The following is a 26,445-nucleotide window of genomic DNA, read 5'->3' as shown; positions in this document are numbered from 1 at the left end:
CAATGACAGTGCTACCACTACTAGCTCTGTATTCCAAAGAGATTAAAAAAAATGAGAAAGGACCCATTTTAAGCAAAAAATATTTATAGCTGCTCTCTTTGTGGTATAAAATTGGAAACAAAAGGGATGTCCCTCAATTGGGGGGCTGGCTGAACAAATTGTGGTATATGATGATGATGAAATACTATTGTGCTATAAGGAAGGATGAACAGGATGATTTCAGAAAGAGCTAGAAAGACCTACATGAACTGATACAGAGTGAAGTAAGCAGAACCAGGGAAACATTATGCACAGTAACAGCAATACTATGGAATGATCAAATGGGATAGAATTTGCTACTAACAGCAATACAATGATCCAGAATATAAGTCCCCTCAGGGACTTATGAAAAAGAATGCTATCTACCTCCAGAGAAAGAAATGATGGAGTAGTAATTCAGAAGAAAGCACATGATTTATAGTTTATTTATTTGATGTATAAATTTTAGGGTTTTGGTTTTATAGAATTATTCACTTACAAAAAGGAATAATATGGAAACATGTTTTGCATAATAATTTATGTATAAGCCAGATTGGACTGCATGTCAGCTCCAGGAGGGGAAAGGGAAGAAGGGAAGGAGACAATTTTATTATACAATTTCAGAAAACTCATGTGGAAATTATTAAAACTAAAACATTTAAAACTTAAGATAAAAAAGATGAATGATAAGTATATAAACCAATTATACTAACAAGAGCCTCTTTTTGAACAAGAAACTATTTAGTTGTTTCATCCATTGCCTCCCCTTCCCCTATATCTAGATATTATTAGTATAAAATATTCTCCAAAGGAGAGAAACATGAATGTAGACAATTCCAAACCACAGAGATCCTCTCTTGAGGAGGATTAACACTCAAATGTGAATTAAAAGAACAGTGTTAAAGTTTGGCTGTTATAATTAAACTGACTAGTCCATGCCACTTAAATTCTCTGAGTCTTAGTTTCCCCTAACGTTAAAAAAAATAAAACCAGTATGTTTCAAATGGTAGTATCCTCAACTCATAAAATTGCTGTGAGTATTAAATCAGGTTAAGATGGAATTTTATTAAATATATATATGTATATATATACATTTATACACACATACATATGTATAATATGTCTGTAATCATAGAGAATTAAATATGTGTGTGCTATTATGATGAAGCTTCTTGAAGATCTATAGCCTAAGATGCAACATTAATTCTTCATTTACCTGGCCAACCTCAATTGCCCAAAACATAGTCAAGAGTGAAAAATGTAAGCAATAAATGCCTTAAAGCAGCCAAACTGCATGTTGCTGTTATAGATGGTATTGATCTTGCTATCTGTTGTTGATAACATTATAGCTGATTATAGACTTGAACTGTTGGGGTCACTTGATGGTAGATGATGTATAAAGTTGCTGGACACAGTATAATCCGACACCTATTTATTACATTTGTTAGGAGCGGCAGGGAACGGAAAAGGAGGTAAAGATAAAATAGGAAAAGTCTTATTCTAAATCTAAGATGTACTAAATATATTCCACCAAAACTGATCCGCAAGGATTTTCTTCTTGTTCACCACTTTCTAATACCCAAATCTATCTGTCCTTATCCTAATATATAATATATAAACTCCAATATTATTAACCTCCTTGCAATTATAGAACAAAAGTAATAAGTTGTCGTCTCTAACTGACCAATGTGGCAGTTAGATCAAAATGTCTCCTATGACTCTTCTCAGCTTTGAGTCAGAACTCGCACTGATTGAGTGAGAGTAAAATAACTCTAGTCTGTAGCTACACTCCTCAGGAGAACAGCTCTGACAGCAAAACAAAAACTCTTCCCACCGTCACAGATATTCTTGTAAGGTTTCCAAGTTAAGTTTAGCCAAAGTCTCTAACTGATATTAAGCATCGAAAAGTGGGAAACCACCTCTCCAGTCAGTTACCAGAGAATGTCCAGAATCCCCTCACTCTCTTCCCAGCATGCAAATCTTTCTTAAAGTGACCACTGTGGTCTTTCCCTGGTCCTATATAACAGGGAACAGGAAAGAATCCTTTCTCTTGTATCTATCTCTCTATATTCTAATTATTGCTATATAATTCAATTAATAACAAATTAAACCTAACATTGCCAAATCTATACACTAAAGCTTATAAGAAGTAAAAAAAAAACTAATCAACTGTTCTGGATTGATGGAAATATTCTAGTTGAAAATGAAGAGAAAAATAATTCAGCCTTTATTTTACTTGCTCTCTTTATCAAGGAGCATGACTTTGAACAGGAATAGACCAAACAAAAATGGCTAACAAGCAGTTAAAAACCAAAGTAAGCAAGGATAGGAGTACGTAGCTGCCCTTGATAAATTTAAGTCTCCAGACCATGACTAATTACATCCCAAAGTACTTAAAAGAGCCAGCAGATGTAATTTTTAGTTCAGATCACCATCAGTGATCTTTGAAAGATCATGAAAAATCAAAGAAGTAGGCAGGAATAGAAAAGGGCAAATGCTGAACCTATTTAAAGGCAGTGAGATTGTCTTAGATTCCTGGTAAAATTCTAGAGCACATTATTAAAAAATATTTTGTGAAGATATAGAATAATGAAGAGATGATCATAAATAGCTAACATGTTTTCATCCCCTCCTCAAAGTAACAGAATAACCTCATTTTCTCATAAAAGACCAGTGAAGAAAGGGTAATTGTTAGGGAGGTTTTAGTGAAATCATCAAATCAAATTAAACTTCTTTGCATGTTTCAATGAATAATCCTGGTTCTGTCTTTGGAGGACAAACAGAACAAGACTAATCTCTTCTTCCACTTGATAGCCCTTCAAATATATGAACTTAAAACAATAACCACTTCTCTTATGGCAACATTTTTGTCAGCAAGAAAAGGATACACACACATTAGCCACAGCCTTTTAGATTGTGGGTTTTCAACCTTTGTTTGGGGAAGGGAATGACTAATTTATGTAGACATATAAACATATATGTATGCACATATGTAATTAAAAAATAGGGGTGTGTTGGTGAAGTCCCTGAATGTTTGATGGAAAGAAATTATACAACTGCCTCCTCTCAATTAATTAGGCCAGCTTTCAAAATCAATCATAACAACATAAAGTTTCAAAAGTCCTTTACTTAGATTATCTTATTTGAGTCTCTTAATACAGTGAAGTAAATATTACAGGTATTATTTATCCATATTTTTCAGATAAAAGAATTAATTTATATGATAGATTTATCTTAAGAGAAAGAGAAAAGGTACATTGCAAAGAGTAAACATTTAATACTATTACTCTGTCTAATTTTCCTAGATTCAAAAAAGATAGCAAATAGATTCCATGATAGGCCATCCAAGTGACTAAAAACCAATCACATAAGATATAATACTGGCAATGTAACATTCCCTCCTTATTTCATGTTCTTTAAAAGCTCCATCAAGAAATGAATAACTGATTGTTCCATTTTTAGAAATATCTCTTCAAATTCATATTATCTCATAATACTAGAAAATTGGCTGTTTGAAATGAAAGCAAATCTATCAAATGATCCATGCATTTTAATGCATTTAAGGTGCCTTTTCAGAAAAACTACCTATGAAATTGCTGATATAATAATAGCAATAATAATACCCTAATAGCTAGCATTTTTTAAGTATATAAAGAGAACAGAGCACTTTACAAATGCTATTTTTTTATCCTCACAACAACCTTGGGAGGTTGATGCTATTATTAATACTTATTTTACAAATGAAGAAATGGAGTCAGGCAGAGCTTAAGTGATTTGCCCAAGGTCATATAGCTATACAGGCTTGGTGCTCTATTCACTGTGCCCTCTGACTTCTTCAAGTGATATAGTACCTTTTCATATTTTCAAACCTAATTATACCACATCCTTAACAACAGCGATTATTAAAATTACAGACATTTTAAAATCCCAAGAGTCAGAATGGTGAATGTTAATTCAGGAATACTCTGAGGATTTTCCACAGAAAAATGCTTCTCAAACAATAAAAGACTTACACTTCAATAAAGAATTTAGATTTTGGTCCAGACAATAATATTCTTGATTTTTCATAATTTTTCACTATAATTTCTTGAAATAGTTTAACTTACCTCTTTCTCTGGAATAAAGGCACTTGGTCCTCTTGTCGAAGGCTGAGATACTCTGATTCTTTTTTCCTGTTTTTAAAAAAAAGTTACATATTACTGCTGACTTCCTAGGAAAAGTTGTATTTGTCTTATAGTCATTGCAGAAATTTTTAACATGTACATTTATACAAGTGCAGACTGCAGGACCCTAACAAGACATCTCTCCTATGGATATATGAGGAGAATATAAATTCCTTGACAGAAGAAACCAGAAAGTTAAGTTTATTCACTTATTCTCTTGACTATCAATAGCACATAAGGAGTTTGCCAGTTTGTCAGAGGATATCCTGACACAAAATTCAAAATGAAAGATTTTCCCTAATTAATGGTGATGCTCTACAGGTGCTACCATTTGTGAATGGTAATATGCTGATTGTATCCAGCCCTGAAACCCTTTAGGTCTCTTCAATGAAAAAAAACATAATGGAGAAGAAAGTATATCACACAGATTGTCAGATGCTGGGAGAAATGTTCAAGTCTGTCAGCACCCATTTCTAAGAGTACTACAGATGAACAATGAGAAAAGTTCACAGTCAAACAGGGCAAATGAAAGCCATGTCACATATGAGAAACTATGTTGCACTTTGGGGTGATCTAAAGCAGTTTCCTACCACAAAGGTCCACCTGGTGAACACAAATTCTCTCCCAGTGCTACTATAATACTACAAATTATACAACAAATTATACAACAAAATTGCAGCTAAAAGCTAATTTGCAGGTTACAAACAGGACAGTGGAAAGATGTATGCTGAAGCCTGTCTCTAGTTATGGTTTCTCTGTCTCTTGAAATCTTAATGGCATCCTCTATCCCTGGCTCACACTCATTCCAGATTTTTCCCTTCACCTCTCCCATAGCTCTTTTAAGCTGTCAGGGTGATTTTCCTTAAGTGCAAGCCTGCCTGGGCTTATGTTGCACAATGCCCCCATTCTACCAAAAGACACACTTGTGTGGCTCTTCTATTACTTCAAACTTCAAATATGAAATCTTCTGTTTGGCCATATAAAGGGTCCTTTTTGAAAGGGTCCTTTCCTACCTTTCTAGTTTTCCCCTTCTACACTCTCTACAATCCACATTCTGAGCACAGAATATCAGGATTCTGGACATTTGTTCTGGCTAACCACCAGGTCTGAGATTCTCTACTCTTTCCCCTTCACCTGAGCTTCCCTGGCTTCTTTCAGATTCAGTTCATATCACACCTACTGCAGGTAGTCTTTTCTGGACCCCCTCATCTGCTAGTCATACATCTGTGTATGTATTAGATGATTCCCAGTTATTTGCATGTTTAACATAATATAACATTCCCTAATTTTAGATCTGTAACTATCCCTTAATACTTTGACCTATTTTTATTTAATATTCTTTGTATATATTAATTTCCCCAATTGAATGTAATATACCTGAAAGCAAGACTTATTCAGGTTTTATCTTTTGTATTTTTATGAAAAGCACCTATCACAGTGTCTTAAACAAAATAAAACTTAATAAATGCCTGTTAAATTGAACAGAAAACAAACTGTAAAAACACCAAAATGATCTTTTTCAAAATTTGGAAAATTGTTAAGGTTAATCAATTTACTAGCTAGTCCCAACAGATGATGAAGACCAATAAATTCTTCAAATTATGAGCTTTAAATAAAAATGAGAATAAAGTCAGTAGTCTCTCAAAAGGTACTACACCAATGAAAATGCCCTGCTATTTTTATTTTGTAGGCTAGTAAGTACTTGATTAAGTTCTTAAATTCAATTTTCATTCATTCTTCTTTGGGTTATTTTCTGATAAAAAGTAAAACCCCCAAATATGCAAAATGCTGTTGCTATTTCAAGTTCTCTAATCAGCAAATGAAATTTAAATATAAAAGTAGAATTTTACTTTTATTTATTATTTTATACAAGGGATACTTTAAAAGTTTAAAAGTCTTTTTTAAACAATCTATTCAATATGTAAAGCATTCTGCCAAAATAGAAATACTTTACAACAAATATTATGACATAATTCATAATTAATTCCTCCATTAGGAAGACTTACTTACAGCCTCCTAGACATCAATTCTTTGAACCGCAAGTTTATAAATTTTGCCAAACAGAAAATACAGACTGTCAAAAAGAATTCTGAGAAACAGAAATATTATTTGAAGAATGACTTGTATGTCCTCCTCTGGAGAAAGAACTGATAAGTAGAAATTAAGCAAGGGGGGTGGGGGGTTCCATAAACAATTTGACTTAAACAACGGGAACAGAATAAAGCAATATCGTACTCTTCACTTCCTAAGCAGAACACTGATGTCTAGCATATGTTTCACTACAGACTCAGGGACTAGCAATTCAAAGTCAAATATCCTGTGACATTTGATTCAATCCATACTCTCCCCTAACTAGACCTAAATGAAAAGTTTGGAGGAGAGAGGTGAGCTGTCTTGTACATTTTATTCATGGTAGACAGTTTCACTAATAGACTGGCAGAAACTCTGTATTATTCTGTGGATGGACAGATAGATTGACAGAGAGATAGATAGGTCCAGACCTATCATTCCACTTATTTAGTGAACTCTCTGTGAGGAAACCCCATTTATGACAATCCTTGGCAATATAGGACTATGAAGAAGTACCTAGAGGCCTGAGAAATTAAAGAGACTTCCATTAGAAACCAGACTTGAACCCTGGTCTTCCTGACTCAGAAGTCAGTTCTTATCTCTATCCATGATCCCTAGTTGCTTCTTCTTATAGAAAAGAGTTGAGGACACTATAAATTATTGAATTAAAATGACAAGAATGCCAACATGGAATAGCAGTGAAAATTCTTTAAGGAAAAACAAATTAGACTTTTTTATAAAGGGCTAATACATTTACAATGGATTCAAATTTAAAGGGTGGTTCTTTAGTACTGTTTTGTGAACTGAAGGTTAACTTGGCCAAACAAAGCCAGCTAAGAAGAGGTCTACTAATGATATGTCCATCATATGAGGGCCAGCCAAGCCAACTTTGGGGAGGATCATTACCAGAATAATAATAGCCATTTTTAAAAGTCACATAACTCTTCTGCCAAGGAAATTATAAGTTGTATCAGGCAAGGTACTACTATCCAGGCATCATTTTTTTTGTTAGGTTGTAATGAATATAGATATGGCAATGCAGAAATTGAAATTTTCAAATTATGAAACTTTAAATAGCCAACAAATAGATTGCTATGTCAATTTTGCCCAATTACTATTTCTGTGATGCCTTATTTTTAATTTTTTTCCTCTTCAAACAGAATAGGTGACAGAGAAGACCAACACATAGACTTAGAAGAAAATAACGTGAAAAGAAAAAATGTCTTCAAGAATTCATAGAAAAATTAAAGAAAGAGATAAAAGTAGTAGAGTAAATGAGTGATACAAGAAAATTATGAAAAGATTTAACAACTTGATAAAAAACAAAGAAGCACAAAAATACTAAAGAAAATATCACCTCATAAAACAGAATTGGTCTAATAGCAAAAAAAGGCCCAAAAATTCACCAGAGAAAAAAATTCCTTTAAAAGCAGAACTGGCCATGGAAAAAGAGGCACAAGTCACTTGAAGAAAATAATTCTTTTAAAATTGTAGCTGGGCAAGTGGGAGCGAATGACTCCATGAGACATCAAGTAACAATTAAAGTCAAAAGAATGAAAAACTAGAAGAAAATGTGAAATATCTTAACAGAAAAACAACTGATCTGGAAAACAGATCAAGTAGAGATAATTTAATAATTATTGAACTACTTGAATGAGCAAAAGCAGAATCTAGACATTACATTTCAAAGAATTATCAAGGAAAACTCCCCTGGTATCTTAATTTCTGAGGGTAAAACAGAATTGAAAGAATCTACTAATCATCTCCTAAAAGAGACCCCCTAACTGAATACTCAGGAATATTATAACCAAATTCCAGATTTCCCAGGTCAAAGAGAAAATACTTCAAGTAACCAGAAAGAAATAATTCAAATACTGTGGAGTTACAGTCAGTATAACACAAGACTTAGCAGTTTCTACATTAGAGTGGAAGGCTTATTAGTACATGATAGATTAGAGGACAAAAGAAGCTAGGATTACAACCAAGAATAGTCTACCCAGCAAAAATTCTTCAGGAGAAAAATATATATTTAATGAAACAGAGAACTTTCAAGCACAGAGCTGAATAGAAAATTTAACATTCAGACATGAGACTCAAGAGAAGTATAGAAAGGTAAAAAGGAAAGAGGAATCATAAAGAACTCAATAAATAGTTTACATTCCTATGTGGGAAGATCATACACGTAACTCCTAAGAACTTTATCATTAGGGCAATTAAAAGGAACTTGCATAGACATACAGCATGAGGGTGAGCTGATTATGTTAGAATGATCTAAAAAAATGAAGGGGTAAGAAAGGGAATGGACTGGGAGAAAGGGGAAAGAAGAGGTAAAATAGAGAAATTTTTCTCACATAAAAGAGGTATTCAAAGAAAAGCTTTTTCAGTAGTGGGGAAAATGAGGCAATGCTTTAACCTTGCTCTCATTGGAACTCAGATACAGACACACACACACAGACACATACACACAGAGTTGTGAATGGAAATCTAACTTACCAAATATGGAAATAGAAGGGGAAGGAGATAATAAAAAGAGAGGGAGTGGAGATTATAAAAGGGATGGTGAATTAAGGGAGGTTATGGTTCGAAGCAAAATAGACTTTTAAGGAGGGACAGAATAAAACCAAAAGAAGAAAATGGAATAGTGGAAAACACATTTATCATAACTGGGAATGGGAATGGGATGAGCTCATTCATAAAACATTAGTGGGTAAAAAAATGGATACCAGATCAGATCTCAGATATCTAGGATCCAAAACAATATGAGGTTTTTTAGAGATACACTTAAAAGAGAAAGATACTCACAGAGTTAAAATAAAGGGCTCAAGTCAAATTTAATATGCTTTAGCTGAATTTAAAAAGGCAAGGATGACAATCATCATCTCAGACAAAGCAAAAATAGACCTAATTTAAAAAGACAGCCAGGAAAATTGTATTTTGGTAAAAGTAACATAAAAATGTAGTAATACCAACATTTTTTGCAATAAATTCCTCTGATAGAGGGCTCATTTATCAAATACATATATACTGAGTACAGAAATGAGTCAAATTTACAAAAAGAGACATTCTCCCATTGACAAATGGTCAAAAGAAATCAAAGCTATCAATAATTCTATGAAAATTGAAAAATCACTATTGATTAGACAAAAGCAAATTAAAACTCTGATGTACCATCTATCAGAAATAACAAATGCTGGAAGTGATGAGGGGAAAATGGGTACACTAATGAACTGTTAGAGGAAAACTGTTCCAAACATTCTGGAGAATAAAATTATGTCCAAAGAGCTATAAAGCTATGCATGACCTCTGACCCAGATACCATTATCAGTCCTGTAGAGTTCAAAGGAAAAAAAAAGAAATATATGTACCAAAATATTTAGAGAACAAACCTTTTTTATGTAAAAGAGATTGAAGGGATGCTTATCAATTGGGCAATGGCTGTAAATTGTGGTATATGATGGTGATGAAGTACTATTGTGCTATAAGAAAAGAACAAGGTGGGAGTGGCTTCAGGTAAAAAATAATAAGACTGACAATTAACTAATACAAATTGAATTGAGAAGAACCAGGAGAAAATTGTGCATACAAACAGCAATGTTGTAATGATGACCAATTGTGAAAGGCTTGACTATTCTCATAAAAATAATCCAAGAACATTCCAAAGGACTCATGATGAAAAAATGCTATCTACCTCCACAGGGAGAACTGATGAACTCTTGCAAACTGAAGTAAAATTTTCTTATTTTACTTTTCTTGTTTTGTTTTTTAAAATATGGCTACATTATAAAACTGTGCATATCCTTTGATCCAGTAATACCATTACTAAGTCAGTATCCTAAACAGATTTTTTAAAAAGGTAAAAGTACCTGTTCATGCAGAAATATTTACAGCACATCTTTTTGTGGTGACAAAGAACTGGAAACTGAGGGGTTGTCCATCAATTGGGGAATAGTTGAACAAGTTGTGGTGTAAAACTATAATAGAATGCTACTGTGCTATAAAAAATGACAGGAAAGATGATAAGAAAAACCTGGAAAGACCTACATGAACTGAGGCAAAGTGAAGTGAGGAGAACATTATATACAGTAAAAGCAATATCATATGATGAACATTTATGAATGACTTAACTATTCATAGAAATATAGTGATCCAAGAAAGTCTTCGAGGACTCATGATGAAAAACATTTTTCTCCAGAGAAAGAACTGGTGGAATCTGAATGCAGATTGAGAACACTGTATTTTGCTTTATTTCTTCATTTTTCTTTAGTTTATCCAAGTTCTCTTTCATAATATGACTAATATGGAAAGATGTTTTATACTATTAACACATGCAAAATCTGTATCAGATTGCTAGCTAGCTGTTTCAGGGACAGGAAGGAAAGACAGGGAGGGTGAGAATTTGTCTCAAATTAAAAAAAAATTAAATGCTTTTTCATGTAGTTGAAAAAAGATTAAAATATTAAGCATTTAAAAGAAAAATTGTGGCTAAATTATAAATGTTTTGCATTATTTCACATGCATAACTGACATCATACTGATTAGTTTCTCAGAGGGTGGGGGAGGGATGGGAGGAGACAATTTAGAAATCAAAATTTTAAAACAATGTTAAAATAAAAAATGTAAATAAATAGTATGTATCAGTATCAATCTCCTACATCTGGAGATCAGTTTTAGCCATACTTGAGGCAAAGATTTCTTTCCCAACTCAATGGTTTTTCTTAATCTAATTGTATAGATATTTGTACAAATGCCTTTTAATTTTATGATCAAAACTGATCTTGTCTTTTGCTATTTTCCCTTTTATTGATTATGAATTTACTCTAACCATAGCCCTGAAAGATACCTCATTTTTCTCTCATCTTTTAAATTCTGTGATCTTTAACAATTAGGGAAGAGTTTATCCATTTAACAATAAGAAGTATAGTGTAGTGAAACCAAGAAGACCTGGGTTCAAGTCCAGCCTCTAGAACAGCATTGGCAAATTTTTTTTGAGTTCAAGTGCCCAGAAGGCAAATTCAAACTTCCTATCAGTCCCCAGCATTATCCTTGAGAGCAGAGGGAAGAAGTGCTTGCTTTGGGTGGCTGGACTTAGGGGTGGGGTATGCAAAAAATATCCTCAGGCACTGGGAAGAGGGGGAACTGAGCATCTCCCCAAGCGCCAGCTCTGCATCCATGCTACTACTTCGCCAATGCTGCTCTAGAACATAGTGGCTTTTAAAACCCTTTATAACTTGTAAGTTGTATAATAGAAAATCTGTTACCCTAAAAAAAGAACTACATTTCCCAGGAGCCCACTGACTTCCTGTCATTCAGTACTTCCTATAGACAGGGGATAAATATTGAGTGGGTGGTCCTGCTAGACTCTTTGGCTTCCTGTCAACATGGGGAGGGTGGTGAGTGGGGATTCTGAAATGGCTAATCAGACACTGGTACATGATCTTTTATTTTTGTATCCGCTTTATTCCTTGATTTCGAATGATCAGTAATAAGTCTCCTAAAATATTTTTTGTTTTTATTATTGAGATCTAATTTTAATTTTAACAAAATAGAATTGTGTTCCCCAAGACTACATTCCCCAGAATTCCTTTACTTTTCCCAGAATTCCTTGGATTACATTCCCCACTTTGTATCCTTACATTTTGTAAATAAGTTTGCTGTTACCCCACCTTCAGTCTTCTTCCCTGCTTTCCTCCCTGCTCTTTCTTACTGCTTTTCACAGGTTGGTTTGCCAAGGGTATCATTTTCCTTTTTCTTCAAGTCAATTAGTAAGTTCTTATAAAAATATAATACTTTACGTATTTAGATATTAATTTTTAATCTTAACCTGGACCCTTCCTACCTTTGTGCTCTCCTTATGTTCTTAAATAGTCTCCCCATGTACTATTAGATTAAATGTTATTGCTTAAAAAGATATCCTCTCTCTCAACTCTGGCCATTTTCTCAGTCACTGTATCTCCCATTCCTGGATTTCTCTCCATCTTCACCGCCTCCTGGCTTCCTTCAAGTCTCAGCAAAAGTTCCACCTTCAGCAAAAGTCTTTCCTAATATCTCCTTTTTTTAAAAACCCCTTCCAAGACAAAAGAGCAATAAGGGTTAGGCAATTGGGGTTAAATGGCATACCCAGGGTCACACAGCTAGGAAATGTCTAAGGTCACATTTGAACCCTGGACCTCCCATCTCCAGGCCTGGTACTCAACCTACTATGCTCCCTAGCTCCATATACCCTTCCATACCACTTAATGGAGTGTCTTCCTTCTGTTGATTAACTTCAGTTTATCCTATATATCTCGTTTGCAGATAAGTGTGTGTATAATGTCTCTCACATTAGAATGTGAACTCCTTGAGAGCAAGGACTGTCTTCTGCCATTCCTTGTACTTCTAGCACTTAGTACAGTGCTTGGCATATAAGGGACACAATAAATACTAGTTTACTGGCTGATATTTGTTTATACTAAAGCAAAACTTCTTGGAATATTTGCAAAGTTCCACTACCTTTAAAGTTGTGCAATAAGAAGTTATTGAGAACATGAATTTTTACTTTGTATTAAATAAATGTACCCTATATATCCTCTTTTGTATTCCTTTCATTATGTGCCCTTTATTGACTATTTTAGCTACTTGTAAATAAATTAGTCTTATACAAAAATAAATTGCTTAGTAAGATTTTTTTTGTTTTTCTCTATAACTAAAAAAACACTATTCTTCCACAGGGCAGTAGTTACCTCTGTATTCATAAAATAAATTCATTTATCTACATGTAGATAATCAAGTGAATTTAATAGCATTTTGTTTCTCCCTTTCTCCCTAACATACTTTCAAATGCCTCCTACCACTATTTAGCAAATGTATTCCTAGGAAAAAGAAATAACTTTTAATCTATGTAAATAAAACAAATATGTATGTAAATAAATAAAACAAAATCAGTAGAAAAATATTGTATGCTATAAATCATAACCAAGCTAACACGAATGATTTTTAAAATTATTTTGGATTATCCATTCCACTGACTTCCTGAGATAATGGACATGATGATCTCATTGGTTTTGGTGCTCCCTCTGCTGAGAAAGCTCATATATCTCTGTGCCTTCTCCTATGAGACTAATCTATGTCTTTTCATTAATCTTACCAAGAAGAAACTGCCCTACTCATGTGGCACCTTACTTTAATTCTTTAAATATTTTGTGGGAACCATTATAATATTCTGGCATTCTACCTCATCTCTCACATCTGCTGGGTGGCCAATCCACTTCCTTTTCCTGTTGCAAATGTCTTTCATGATGTACATAGTGCTCAAACACAAGATACTGCTGGCAACATGCTAAGGGCACTTCTAACCACTATGCATCTTTCCAGTGTGCTATGATTTAAAGACATTCATATCAGTTAAAAAGATAAAATTTGGCACCAGCAAGCAGCATGGAGCGCAGAAAAGGCTGCACAACTTCTCAAGTACAAATTAGCCCTATCTACTCTTACTGAATTTGGGGTTCTTTATACAAGATTTGCATTTCTCTTTTGGAAATTCCTGCAGGTTCTATCTAATTCTATCCTTGCAGACCAGTAAATCAAGCCTCAGCCCCAATACCTATTAAATCCCTTTCTATTACCTCTAATAGGAAGCAATCACACCTTAGATCTCACCATTATTCCGAGGTTTTCCATTCCCATGCTCCTCAACAAGTCTGCATTTCCCTCTGATCATCATTTCCTGCACTTGTCTCTCTTTGCTAGATTCTACCTGAACCTAAAGTTTATCCTGTTTCAAGACTTCTAATACTTCCTTGATAATCTTGACTCTTTTGTTAACCACCTTAATTATGTCTAAAATTCTCACCACTTAGAATAGATATTTAGTACCAGTTCCAAGGCAGAACAAGAGTAAAAGGGGGTTAAGTTACTTGCCCAGGGTCATATAGCTAGAAAGGGTCCAAGGTTACATTTCAATCCAGGACCTCCATCTCTAGGCCTGGCTCTTAAAACACTGAGCACCTATTTGCCCCCATCCCAATACACTCTTGAGATAATCTCACTGGCTCTCACAAATTTGATCTTTTCCATAGAAATAATATCCAAATCTCTGTATGAATTCTTAATATTCTGAACTTCTTATCATAGATTTAGAGCTGATATGGACTTTAGAAACCATCTATTTAAGCACCTTCTTTGAACAAAAAAGAAAACTGAGGTAAAGTGATAGTCATAAAGTTACTGAATAACATAGCTAAGATTCAAGTGCAGGCCATTTGACTCCAAATCCAGCAAAATTTTTCCATTATATATCACATTACCCTCCGTTGCCATCTACTGGATCTGTCTACCTGGATATTCTGTTGGCTTCTCAAAGTCCAAAATGGAATTCATTAATTTTTCTCCTAAATCCATCACTCATTCAAATTTCCTTGATGCTAGGGGATGTCACAATCTTCCCAACTGTCCGTGTAACCTTGGGAGTCATCTTCTTTTCTTCTTTTCCTTCTTATCCAACTGCCTTCCAAGTTCTATCAATTCTAATTCTTAGTCCAGAGACAGTAAGAACAAGTAGTCAGAAATCTCCAGAATGGAAACCTTAGAAGCCTTATGGAGTGGCAAGAAAAGGTGCTAATTACATGGTTCTGACAAGACCAACACTACTGCTCAAAACTGGACAACCCAGACCTGAGGGTTCTGAGGCTATCACTCTCTCCTGAGAAACCAGAAAATATTCTGAAATAGATATCCAGTACTCTCAATCTCAAAGATGCAAGTGGCCTAACTCTAGTAGAAAGAGATACACACAAAAACACAATGGAAGGAAAAGCCTATCCCTGTCACAAAAGAAAAAAATAATGAGTTAATCAAAGAAAACACCATTCAGTATTAAAAACTATTACAAATCTAACTTTATGATAACTTTAAGCATAAAAATTAAGGGAAGAAATTCATTTCCTACAAGTACCACATGAATTCCTAGAAGAAATGAAGTGAGAGATAGCAAATGAAATTAAAGCTCTTCAGGAAAGAAATTAGAAGGAAATTAAGTAGTTTAGAAGAGAGGGAGGAATACCTTATCCAAGAAAATGTATTCCTTGAAAATTTGATAGATCAAATACTAGTCAATGACTTTGTGAGATAGTAAAAAATATTAGAATGAAATACAAAGATGTAATAAATAGAAGAAAATAAAAGGTATTTGATATTTTTTAAAGACCTAAAAAAAAACAAACAGATCAAGGAGGGCTAAAGAATCACTGAACTCTCTGAAAATTCTAACAAAAAAAAAACCCACAAAAATCCTGGAACCCATTTTTCACTTCCTAAAAGGTACCTCAAAAAGTAAAGTCCAAGGAATGTCACCCATAATCAAGAGCTCTCATATCAAAGAAAAATATTTGTAAGTACCCATGAAAAAAAATCATCCATATACTAAGAAACTACAGTACAGGTATTATATGCCCTGACAGCTTCTCCTACAAAAGAGATCTTGGAATACAATATTCCAAAAGGTAAATGATATTTGATGTTCAGAGTTGTAAGAGAGGAAAGCAGATTCATTACACTGGAAGACCAACTCAAGTGGGAGAAGAGCAGGAAGGACAGAGAATTCTGGAGAAGGAACAGAGGAAGTGAGAAGATCCAAATAATCAACTCACTTCTATTTGGGGAGCTCTCCAGAGAGACTGAGCTGAGAGAATCTCCGAGTCTTAATCATCGTTCTGTGAATCCAGGCCCTCTGAATCCAGTAGAAGACAACAGTAGTGGATAAGACTTTGATATAAAGCTACCCACCCCAGGAAAATTTCCTCTCTCTATACCTCTAAAGCAGTCCTTGAACTTCATATCATAACTAGAGCAGTTAGAAGTCAAGACAGCTCTCACAATTGACCCCAGAGGGTTAAGGCAGGCGAAATCTGACCCTGCAGGATTTGGGGAGAAGGGGTTCAATTGTTAATCTTTAGGGATTTCCTATTTCCCATTTTCCCGTTACCTTATCCCACAATCTCACTTACCCTACCCTTTTGTGTGTCCCTCAAAAATAAATAACTATTTCTATAGATCAAGTGCCTGCTCATAATATTTAGGGAGAGGGATTTGAAGCTTTGGGGAGGAGAACAATATTTCCTCCCCAAGGAAGAAGCAGCAGTTTAATCCTGGATTTTATGTCAACTCAGTTTCTGAAGAAATATAGTCTGCAACCCCGAAGACAGCCAGTGTGGGTTTACTGAGGAAAGAGAGGGGAGAAACTATCTATCCCCCCTCTTCACCCTTTAGCTCCATTCCATCTCTACCACACTGTAATCCTGAATTAAGTGGTGGGGGATTCTATTTCTCCCCCTCCATTACAGTCAAGTCATGGCTATCTAACATCTTTGTGCCTCAGGTAAATTCTCTAGCATTAGAAAATGTGCCTCAGTATACTATAGACTTACAATAAAGAGTAACAGTCTACAAAGTTGGGTACAATGCTACAGGGAGAAAAATCAGCTTTTAGTAGAATACAGGACTTTGTGTTGGAATTTTCAGTTGGAACTCTAAAATACAAAAAACAAGAGTCCAGAGAAACCCAGAAAGGTAGATTTATTTAAGAATTTAGAGTGAGCTATATGATGCTGCTGTACTAACATCCCATAAATGTGTTTTTATATCTAAAAAGGGTATTGAGAGCATTGCATTAGAAAAACCAAGGTCAGAGACGTAGATTGATTATGAGTTAACCTACAAAATAGAAGTGGGAACAGAAAGGATTGGGAACCAGAATCCAACAATATATTGTATACAAGAGAGACACTGGGGGCAGAAAGACACATACAGGGCTAGTCTGTTATGTTTTAGTTGAAGTGAAGGGGGCAAGGGTGGCAATCATGATCTCAGACAAAGTAAAAGCAAAATTAGATTTAACTGAAAGAGATAATCAGGGAAATTATACTTTGAAAAAGTATAAAAACAAACAAAAAAGACAATAAAGCAAAAGCAAAATATTTCACAGCAAGTTTCTATGATAAAGGTTTCACTTCTCAGATAGAGTATTGAGTTGAATCTATAAAAATAGAGCCTTTCCCCAATTAATAAATGGTCAATAGATATAAACACACAGTTTTCAGAAGAAGAAATCAAGGCTAACTACATTCATATGGGAAAAATTCTTTAAATGACTATTGATTAGAGAAAGGCAAATTTTAAAAACTCAAGTACCATCTCATACCTACCAGAAATAACAAATGTTGGAGGGAATGAGGAGACAATAGGTACACTCATGAATTGTTAGTGGAATAATGAACTGCTCCAACCATTCTGGAGAACAATGAGAAACTATGAACAAAGAGCTATACAACTTGCATACTTTAAACCCCAGTAATACCATTACTATGTATATACACCAAAGAGATCAAAGAAAAAGGAAAAATCCTATATAAACAAAATTTTTTAGCATAGCTCTTGTGGCTTCAAAGAACTGGAAATTGAGGGGAAGCTCATCAGTTTGGGAATGAATGAACAAGTTGTGGCATATATTTATGATGCTGAACTATTATGCTATAAGAAATGACAAGGGGGATGGTTTCAGAAAAAAAAAACTGTGGCAAGATCTATATGAACTGATACAAAGTGAAGAGAGAGGAGAAACAGGAGATCATTGTACACAATAAATGCAATGTTGTAATAATGATCAATTGTGAATGACTCATCTACTTTAATGAATACAATGATCCAACCCAATTCCAAAACATTCATGATGAAAAACTCCTGTATATCCACAGAGAGAAAATTTATGACATCTTAAATAGAAAAAGAATTATTTCTTGCTTTATATTTTTTGCTTTTATTTTTGCAATATGACTAAAGTAGGAATTTTTACAAGGTTTCATATGCATAATTAATATGTTTGCATTCTCAGTGGATGGGGAGGGATAAAAGGCAGAGAATCTAGAACTCAAAATTTAAAAATAAAAGAATATTAATAAAATTTTTAAAATGAGTGTGCAGAGGGGATAGCAAATAAGAGGTCAGCTGGGAAAATGTCTTAACATGAAGGCAAACAAGCAAAGGAAGAAGTATTAATAGTGTCAATCATACTTTGGAAAAACGGTAGATAATATCTTAGATTAAGCTGGAGCCATAAGACTTTTAAAGATTAATATTTAAATAATGAAATAAATTAACAAAAAATGGGAAAAAACAAGGGAATGGTATTCCCAGTACCTATAACATTTTATATAAATCATTTATACAGGAAATAAAATTAGCAATATTCTATTAATGACTAGAAAAGTACCCTTCAGGACAAATGCATAAAAATAAAAGAAATAGGAAAGCCAGATACCACATTTTTAAAAGCACATTAAATCTAAATATATAAGAATTCAACTCCATATAGTTCTATACATAAAAAGTACAACTCTTTGATACCAATAATCTCCTGGAGATACTGTATTACTATGAATCATAGAATCATGGTCTTAGAACAATCACAACTGCAGGTAACCTGAAGAGCAATGGTGGCTATGAGTGAGCTAGAACATATTCTATAAAAGAAGCCGAACAATGGCATGAAGAATAAAACACAAACTCAATGATATGAAACACAAAGAAAATTAAAACCAGATTTAATATGAAGAAATATCACAGAGACATAAAATACCAAACATGAACAGAAAAGAAGCTGAGTGATAGTGAAAAAGTAAATAGCCACATAAAGTACCACAAAGACTTCCAAACACAGTGGATGGTTCTATGAAGAATATACAAAAACACATACAGTATTAGAGGATATGAAAAGACAGTGATGATAACAGTACCACCATTGATGAAAACATAAAGTCACTGATATGTGAAGAGTAAAATTCAATATATATAAAGTCTGAAACATATAATTTCACCATGATTTTACATATTGCAACATTTTATTTTATCTTAATAGTAAAAAAAGATTTGAATATAGAAAAATATTTGCTATTAATATAGAGATTATCATTTGGTCATGTTTGTACAGTCTGACCAATGACTGAACAAAAATTGCTTTAAAAATATGGTTGAGAAAAATATGTGGTATAACATTTAAAAAATTAACCTGAAATTAGGTTATTCATAATTAGGTCACTGAACCAAAAAAAGGTGGGAGGGGGTGGACAAGAAAAAAAGACATTGATACCATTCATTATGACTTAAAACAAAAGTTAAATTGTTTCAATAAGAAAAACAATAGTCCATAAGGGGCCTTGATCAGCCAACATCTCACTTGCAAAATGAAAAAAGCTACCAAACGCAACACTCGGGTAGACTATAAACTCACATTACAAAAAAAAAAGGAGATAAACAATTAGCATTTTTTGTCTCAATCAAAAAATAAAGAGGAGAGGATAATCAGTTTGTTTAGTTGACTCTCTTGCCAAGCTTGATTTAAAGTCATTTCAAAGACATTCAAGGATGAAAATGGAAAGAACACAAACAAAAAAGAAAATTTGGAAGATTTGCAAAAAACATTTTACCAAGTTGTTTTCTCCATCAAGGATACACAGAACATTTTAAAAATCAATTACTATGTCTACCACAGTCCCTGAGGTCCTTGAAAGAGGTAGAAATGGCAGTAAAAAGAAAGGAAAGCACCTGAATTGAACCAACTCTGAGTGATCTCTCCCCTTACCTCCTTAATTGTGGATTTTAGGTAAGGTAAGGATTGTGGATTTCAGGTAAGGTAAGGAGATCTTAGCTTGAGAAAGTACAATTGTGAGGTCAAGAAAAGACTTGATAAACCAAATATTTGAAAAGAAAGATACTAAAGGTGTGGAGGAAAAAACCTCAAGGCCTTATTATTATATTTTTAAAAGGTATCTGAAAAAAACATCAATAACTACTGACTTGTACATAAGCCTTCTCTCCAAACATAGATAGATCAAGGTCATCCTTAATGCAGGCCTTAGTAGGAAACAAGCAGGCTTTGGCAAGCAATACTCAATAACAGACCAAAAAGCACTTGATGTTAGAATAAAATGGCATCTTATAGGCTCTTTTCTAGCAAGACATTTCCCATCCAACACAAAAGCTACTGCCCAAAAAAGAAGTGTTGAAAGAATATGAATACTTTTCAAAAGAATAATTGTGACATGAAACTGACCATAAGAAAGTTTTCAAAATCACCAATAAGAGACATGATTTGATCTCACATCCAGAAAATTGGAAAAGATGACAAAGGGTGGATACAATAGATATTGGAAGGGTTATGGAAAAATAGGTACAGGAATAAATTATTGGTGGAGACAAATAATCCAACATTTCTGGAAAGCAATTTACAACTAAGCTTAAAAAAATAACTAAAACACCCATACCTTCTGACCTACCAATCCCACTGTTAAGAATATACTCAAATGAAGTCAAAGAAAAATAATGTTCCCATATACATCAAGATAGTTATAGTAGCCTGTTTTGGTCATAACAAAGAATTGGAAACAAATTAGAAAATTATTAAATGGAAAATGGCTACATAAATTGTAGGGAAATGACCACAATGCAAATGGAAAACACAAGAAAAACAAAGTAATCAAACTGAATGCTGCAATATAATGATGCATGGCCTCAAAGAAGGAACATGGTAGAAGACCTTTTCCTATATTGTCTCTTTGCAGAAGTGAGGTATTTTAGGTATTGAACATTGCATATGATGATAGCCTTTATCAATATATCGGTTAGCTTTGCTGTCTGTTTCCTCTTCTTTTTTTTTTAATTAAACTAAAGGGCTCATAGGGAGAAAGTAAATCTATATTGGAAAAAGAGTACTGTAAAACAACTAAAAACTTACATTTTAATGGGAAAAAAGTAAATTGCCTTTAGATTTGTTAAAAAAAACCCATCTTGCTTTATTAATATAGGAAAATTCTTTAAATTCCCAAGCATACTAAAAGTTACAAACACTTCTTTTTTTTAAGTATTTTCCCATGGTTACATGATGCATGTTCTTTCCTTCCCCTCTCCCAGTCAACAAGCAATTTCACTGGGTTGTACATATATTATCACTCAATACCTACTTCCACATTATTCATTTTTGTAATAGAGTAATCTTTAAAAACCAAGACCCCACTTCTTAAACCAGTAATAACTCAAGTGTTTTCCTTCTGTCTTTCTACTCCCAGTTTTTTCTCATAAGTCTCTCAGGATTATCCTGGATCAATGCATTGCTATTATTAGCAAAATCCATTACATATGATCATCCCACAATGTTTCATTTTCTGTATACAATGTTCTCCTTCTTCTGCTCATTTTGCTCTTTATCAGTTTGTGGAATTCTTTCTAGATCATATGGAAATCAGTTTATCATTCCTTATTGCACAATAGTATTCCATTACTATGTTATACCACAATTTGTTCAACCACTCCCCAACTGAGGGACACCCTCTCATTTTGCAATTTTTTGCCACTACAAAGAATGTGGCTATGAATACTTTTGTACAAACATCTTTCATTATTATCTCTTTGGGATACAAACCCAGTAGTGGTATAACTAGATCAAAGCATATGCACTCTTTTAAAGCCCTTTGGGCATACTTACAAATTGCCTTCCAGCATGGTTGGGTCAATTCACAACTCTACCAGCAGTGTATTAGCATCCCATTTTTGCCACATCCCCTCCAACATTTATTATTTTCCTTTACTGTCATATTGGCCCATCTGCTAGGTTTGAGGTGGTTCCTCAAAGCTGTTTTGATTTGCATTTCTCTAATAAGAAGGGATTTGGAACATTTTTTCATGTGATTATTGATAGTTTTGATTTCTTTATCTGAAAATTGCCTATTCATATAGTTTGACCATTTGTCAAATGGGGAATGGCTTGATTTCTTGTACATTTAACTTAATTCCTTATATATTTGGGAAATTAGACCTTTGTCAAAGAATTTTGTTATAAAAATTTTCCCCCAGTTTATTGCTTCCCTTCTAATTTTGGTTGCATTGGTTTTGTTAGTACAAAAGCCTTTTGATTTAATATAGTCAAAATTATTCATTTTATATTTTGTAATGTTCTCTATCTCTTGCTTGGTCTTAAATTCCTTCCTATCCCATAGATATGGCAGGTATTCTACTCTATTTAATTTATTTATAATTTTACTCTTTATATTTAAGTCACTTATCCCTTTTTGAATTTATCTAGGAATAGAGTATAAGATGCTGATCTAAACCTAATTTTTCCAATTTTCCCAGCAGTTTTTGTCAAATAGTGAGTTCTTGTTCCAAAAGCTCAGATCTTTGGGTTAAGCAAACGCTAACTTGCTGAGGTCTATTCCATTGACCTACCCTTCTAATTCTTAGCCAGTACCATAATGTTTTGATGATCACTGCTTTAGAGTACAGTTTAAGATCTGGTACTGCTGGGCCCCCATCCTTTCCATTTTTTTTCATTAGTTCCCTTGATATTCTTGGTCTTTTGTTCTTCCAGATGAACTTTGTTGTAATTTTTTTAATTCTATGAAAAAGTTTCTTGGCAGTTTGATAGGTATGGCACTGAATTAGTTTAGGTAGGTTTGTCATTTTTATTATATTAGCTCATCCTATCCATAAACAATGTTTTTCCAATTGTTAAGATCTAGTTTTATTTGTGTGAAAAGTGTTTTGTGGTCGTGTTCATATAATGCCCGAGTTTGTCTTGGCAGATAGATTCCCAAATATTTTATATTACCTAGAGTAATTTTAAATGGAGTTTCTCTAAATCTTGCTGCTGGTTTTTGTTGTAAATATATAGAAATGCTGATGATTTATGTGAGTTTATTTTGTATTCTGCAACTTTGCTATAATTATTATTTGTACTAGATTTTTGGTTAATTTTCTAGGATTCTCTAAGTATACCATCATATCATGTGCAAAGCATAATAGTTTAGTTTCCTCAATGCCTATTTCAATCCCTTGGATTTCTTTTACTTCTCTAATTGCTACCACTAGCATTTCTAATATAATATTAATACATAGAGGTGATAAAGAACATACTTGCTTCACTCCTGATGTTACTGGGAAAACTTCTAACTTATTCCCATTGCAGATGATACTTGCTGATGGTTTTTAATAAATATTTTTTTTATTATTTTTGAGGAAAGGCCCTCTATCCCTATAGTTTCTAGTGTTTATAACAGGAATGGGTGGTATAATTTGTCAAAGGCTTTTTCTGCATCTATTGAGATAATTGAGATAATGAAATTTCTGTTAGTTTGGTTATTGATATGGTCAATTATATGGATGGTTTTCCTAATGTTAAACCAGCCTTACATTCCTGGTTTAAATCCCATCTGATCATAGTGAATAATTCCTATAGTCTCTATGCTAGTATTTTATTTAAGATGTTTTCATATATATTCATTAAGGAGATTGGTCTGTACTTTTCTTTCTGTTTTTGGTCTTCCTGGCTTGAGAATCAGTACCATACTTGTCCCATAAAAAGCAGTTGTTAAGACTCCTTCTTTGCTTATTTTGTCAAATAGTATATGTAGAATTAGGATTAGTTGTTCTTTAAATGTTTGATAGAATTCACTTGTAAATCCATCTGATCCTAGGTATTTTTTCTTAGGGAGTTCCTTGATGGCTTGTTCAATTTCTTTTTTCTGAGATGAGCTTGTTTAAGTATTCCATTTCCTCTTTCTGTTAATCCAGGCATTTTATATTTCTGTAAATATTTGTCAATTCTACCTAGTCATATTTATTGCCATATAATTGAGCAAATTAGCTCTTATTGTTGAAATTTCCTCTTCATTAGAGGTGAGATTGCCGTTTTCATTTTTATACTAATAATTTGATTCTATTCTTTCTTTTTTAATTTACCAGTACTTTATTTTATTTGTGTTTTTTTTTCAAAGTACCAGCTTCTTCTCTTATTTATTAGTTCAGTAGTTCTTTCACTTTCAATTTTATTGATTTACACTATGATTTTTAGGATTTCCAATTTAGTTTTTATCTGGGGATTTTTAATTTGTTCTCTTCCTAATATTTTAAATTGCAAGCCCAATTCTTTTATCTTTTCCCTCTATAGTGGTAGTCTCTCGGTGACCGAGAATGACAATTGTTTTTTTGTGCATTATCATCTATTGATGTACCCTCATGTGGCTTTGAAGTCCAAAGGCTGAGGCGCAGAGTTTGTGGCACATGGGGCATGGGACGGCAGTTGTTATGGGAGGTGCGGTTGTGGCCTGGTGTCGGCGTTCACACGCAGCGGCAAGATGTCAACGTCGCTCATCTTCAAAGGTGGTGGCAGCATGGCAAAAGTGGGTTCGCCAGCTGCTTCTGTCAGAGGCAGCGAGTTCTGGTTGATTTGGTGTAATGCCAGCCCACTTCAAGTTGGACTTTAGCTGATCCTTGAATCTTTTCTTCGGTCGGCCTTGTTTCCTGAGTCTAGCTGACAGTTCACCATAGAATACCTGTCTTGGTATTCACTGTGGGTCCATGCAGATGACGTGTCCAGACCATCGTAACTGGGTTTTGAGGACCATGACTTCGATGCTGGTGGAGTTGGCTCTGTCAAGGACTTCCTGGTTGGTGATACGGTCCTGTCATCGGATCCTCATGATTGACCGGAGAGAGCATTGGTGGAATTGCTCCAGCTGTTTCATGTGCTTCCGGTACAGTGTCCATGTCTCACAACCATACAGGAGCGAGCTGAGGACCACTGCGTTGTACACTTTGAGCTTCGTCGCAGTGCTTACACCTTTGTGTTGGAGGACTTTGGAGCGCAGCCGCCCGAGTACCTGGCTGGCCTTTTGGATCCTGGCATTGATCTTGTGGTCTAGGGACCCATCATTGGCAATGGTGCTGTACTTGAAAGTGTTGACATTAGAAAGCTGCGTGCTGTCGATTGTAATGCACGGGCTGGTTAGTTGGCCTCCCTGGTGCAGGTTGGAACAGCACCTCTGTTTTGCTGAGGCTGATAGTCAGGCCAAACAGTTTTGTTGCTGTAGAGAACCTGTCCACAATGGTTTGGAGATGATTTTCTTGGGCCATGAGAGCATAGTCATCTGCAAAGAGAGCTTCCAGGATGAGTCTCTCTGTTGTCTTTGTTTTTGCAGTCAGGCAGCAAAGGTCGAATAGTGAGCCATCCAGTCGGTATTTGATGTAGATGCCCAGGTCTAGATCCATCACAGCATGTCGTAATACCTGGGTGAAGTATAGGTTGAATAGCATCGGAGCAAGGACACAGCCTTGTATCACGCCGTTGAAGATGTTGAAGCAATCATAAGTCTCTCCACCAGATCACCAGATAGGATTTCCCCTGTCATGTCGACATGAAAGAGCTGGATCAGTTTGATGAATTTTGCTGGGCAACTGAGCTTGCTAAGGATCACCCACAATGCGTCCCTGTTCACTGTGTTGAACGCCTTTGTCAGGTCTATGAAGACAATGTAGAGACTCAGGTTCTGCTCAAGGCATTTTTCCTGCATTTGCCTCACCGTGAAGACCATGTCGATGGTGCTATGATCTGGTCGGAAGCCACATTGTGATTCAGGCAGGTTCTGCTCTGAAACAGATGACAGGAGTCTGTTGAGTATAACACGGGAGAGGATCTTTCCAGCAGTGGAGAGTAGTGAGATGCTTCTGTAGTTGTCACAGGCTGCTCATAAGCCTTTGTTCTTGTATAGGGCTACGATGGAGGCATCTCTGAGTTCTAGGGGCATGTCTTCCTCTTCCCATATGTTGGTCATCACTATGTGGAATGCCTGGAGCACCTTTATATTTAAGGCCTTGTACACCTTGGTTGGGATCCCATCTTTACTGGGTTCCTTGCCTGCACTCATTTGTTTAATGGCTTTTTGGACTTCCTCTATTGAAGGAGGGACATCAAGTTGTTCAATAGTGCGGTTTTGGGGGATCTGGTCAAGTGCACTTTGGTCGACTGAAGAGAGTCGGTTGAGAAGCTGAATGAAGTGTTTTTTCCACCTGTTGCTGATGCCTTTTTTATCTTTTATGAGAGTGTCACCATCAGAGGATAGCAAGGGAGTGGTGGTGGGTTTTAATGGCCCATAGACAGTCTTGAGGGCACTGAAAAATTGTTTGTAGTTTTTTGTATCAGCAAAGCACTGGATTTCTTCTGCCTTTTTTTCCCACCATCGGTCTTGCATCTTCCTGATCTCACACTGTGCCGTGGCTTGGAGAGACTTGAATCTATCCTTTTTAGGAGCAGAGTGTGGGTTATTTTGCCACTCCATAAAGGCTTTGTTCTTTTTGCTCAATAGGTCTTCAATAGCAGTGTTGTTCTCGTCGA

At 34.7% G+C, this 26,445-nt stretch overlaps 1 protein-coding gene across 1 annotated transcript in view; it reads right to left on the bottom strand.

The window, feature by feature from the left end:
- Positions 1-26,445, bottom strand: part of SESN3 (sestrin 3) — a 90,331-nt gene that overhangs the window by 32,201 nt on the left and 31,685 nt on the right. Inside the window, exon 2 of the mRNA XM_007494989.2 lies at positions 4,125-4,190. Within this exon, the coding sequence (XP_007495051.2) occupies positions 4,125-4,190 (66 nt within the window). The remainder of the gene's footprint in view (positions 1-4,124; positions 4,191-26,445) is intronic.

Source organism: Monodelphis domestica, chromosome 4 (genome assembly GCF_027887165.1).
Source record: "Monodelphis domestica isolate mMonDom1 chromosome 4, mMonDom1.pri, whole genome shotgun sequence".
Taxonomy (NCBI): domain Eukaryota; kingdom Metazoa; phylum Chordata; class Mammalia; order Didelphimorphia; family Didelphidae; genus Monodelphis; species Monodelphis domestica.
The sequence above is the reverse complement of the archived record's forward strand: the minus strand, read 5'-3'. Positions and strand labels throughout refer to the sequence as shown.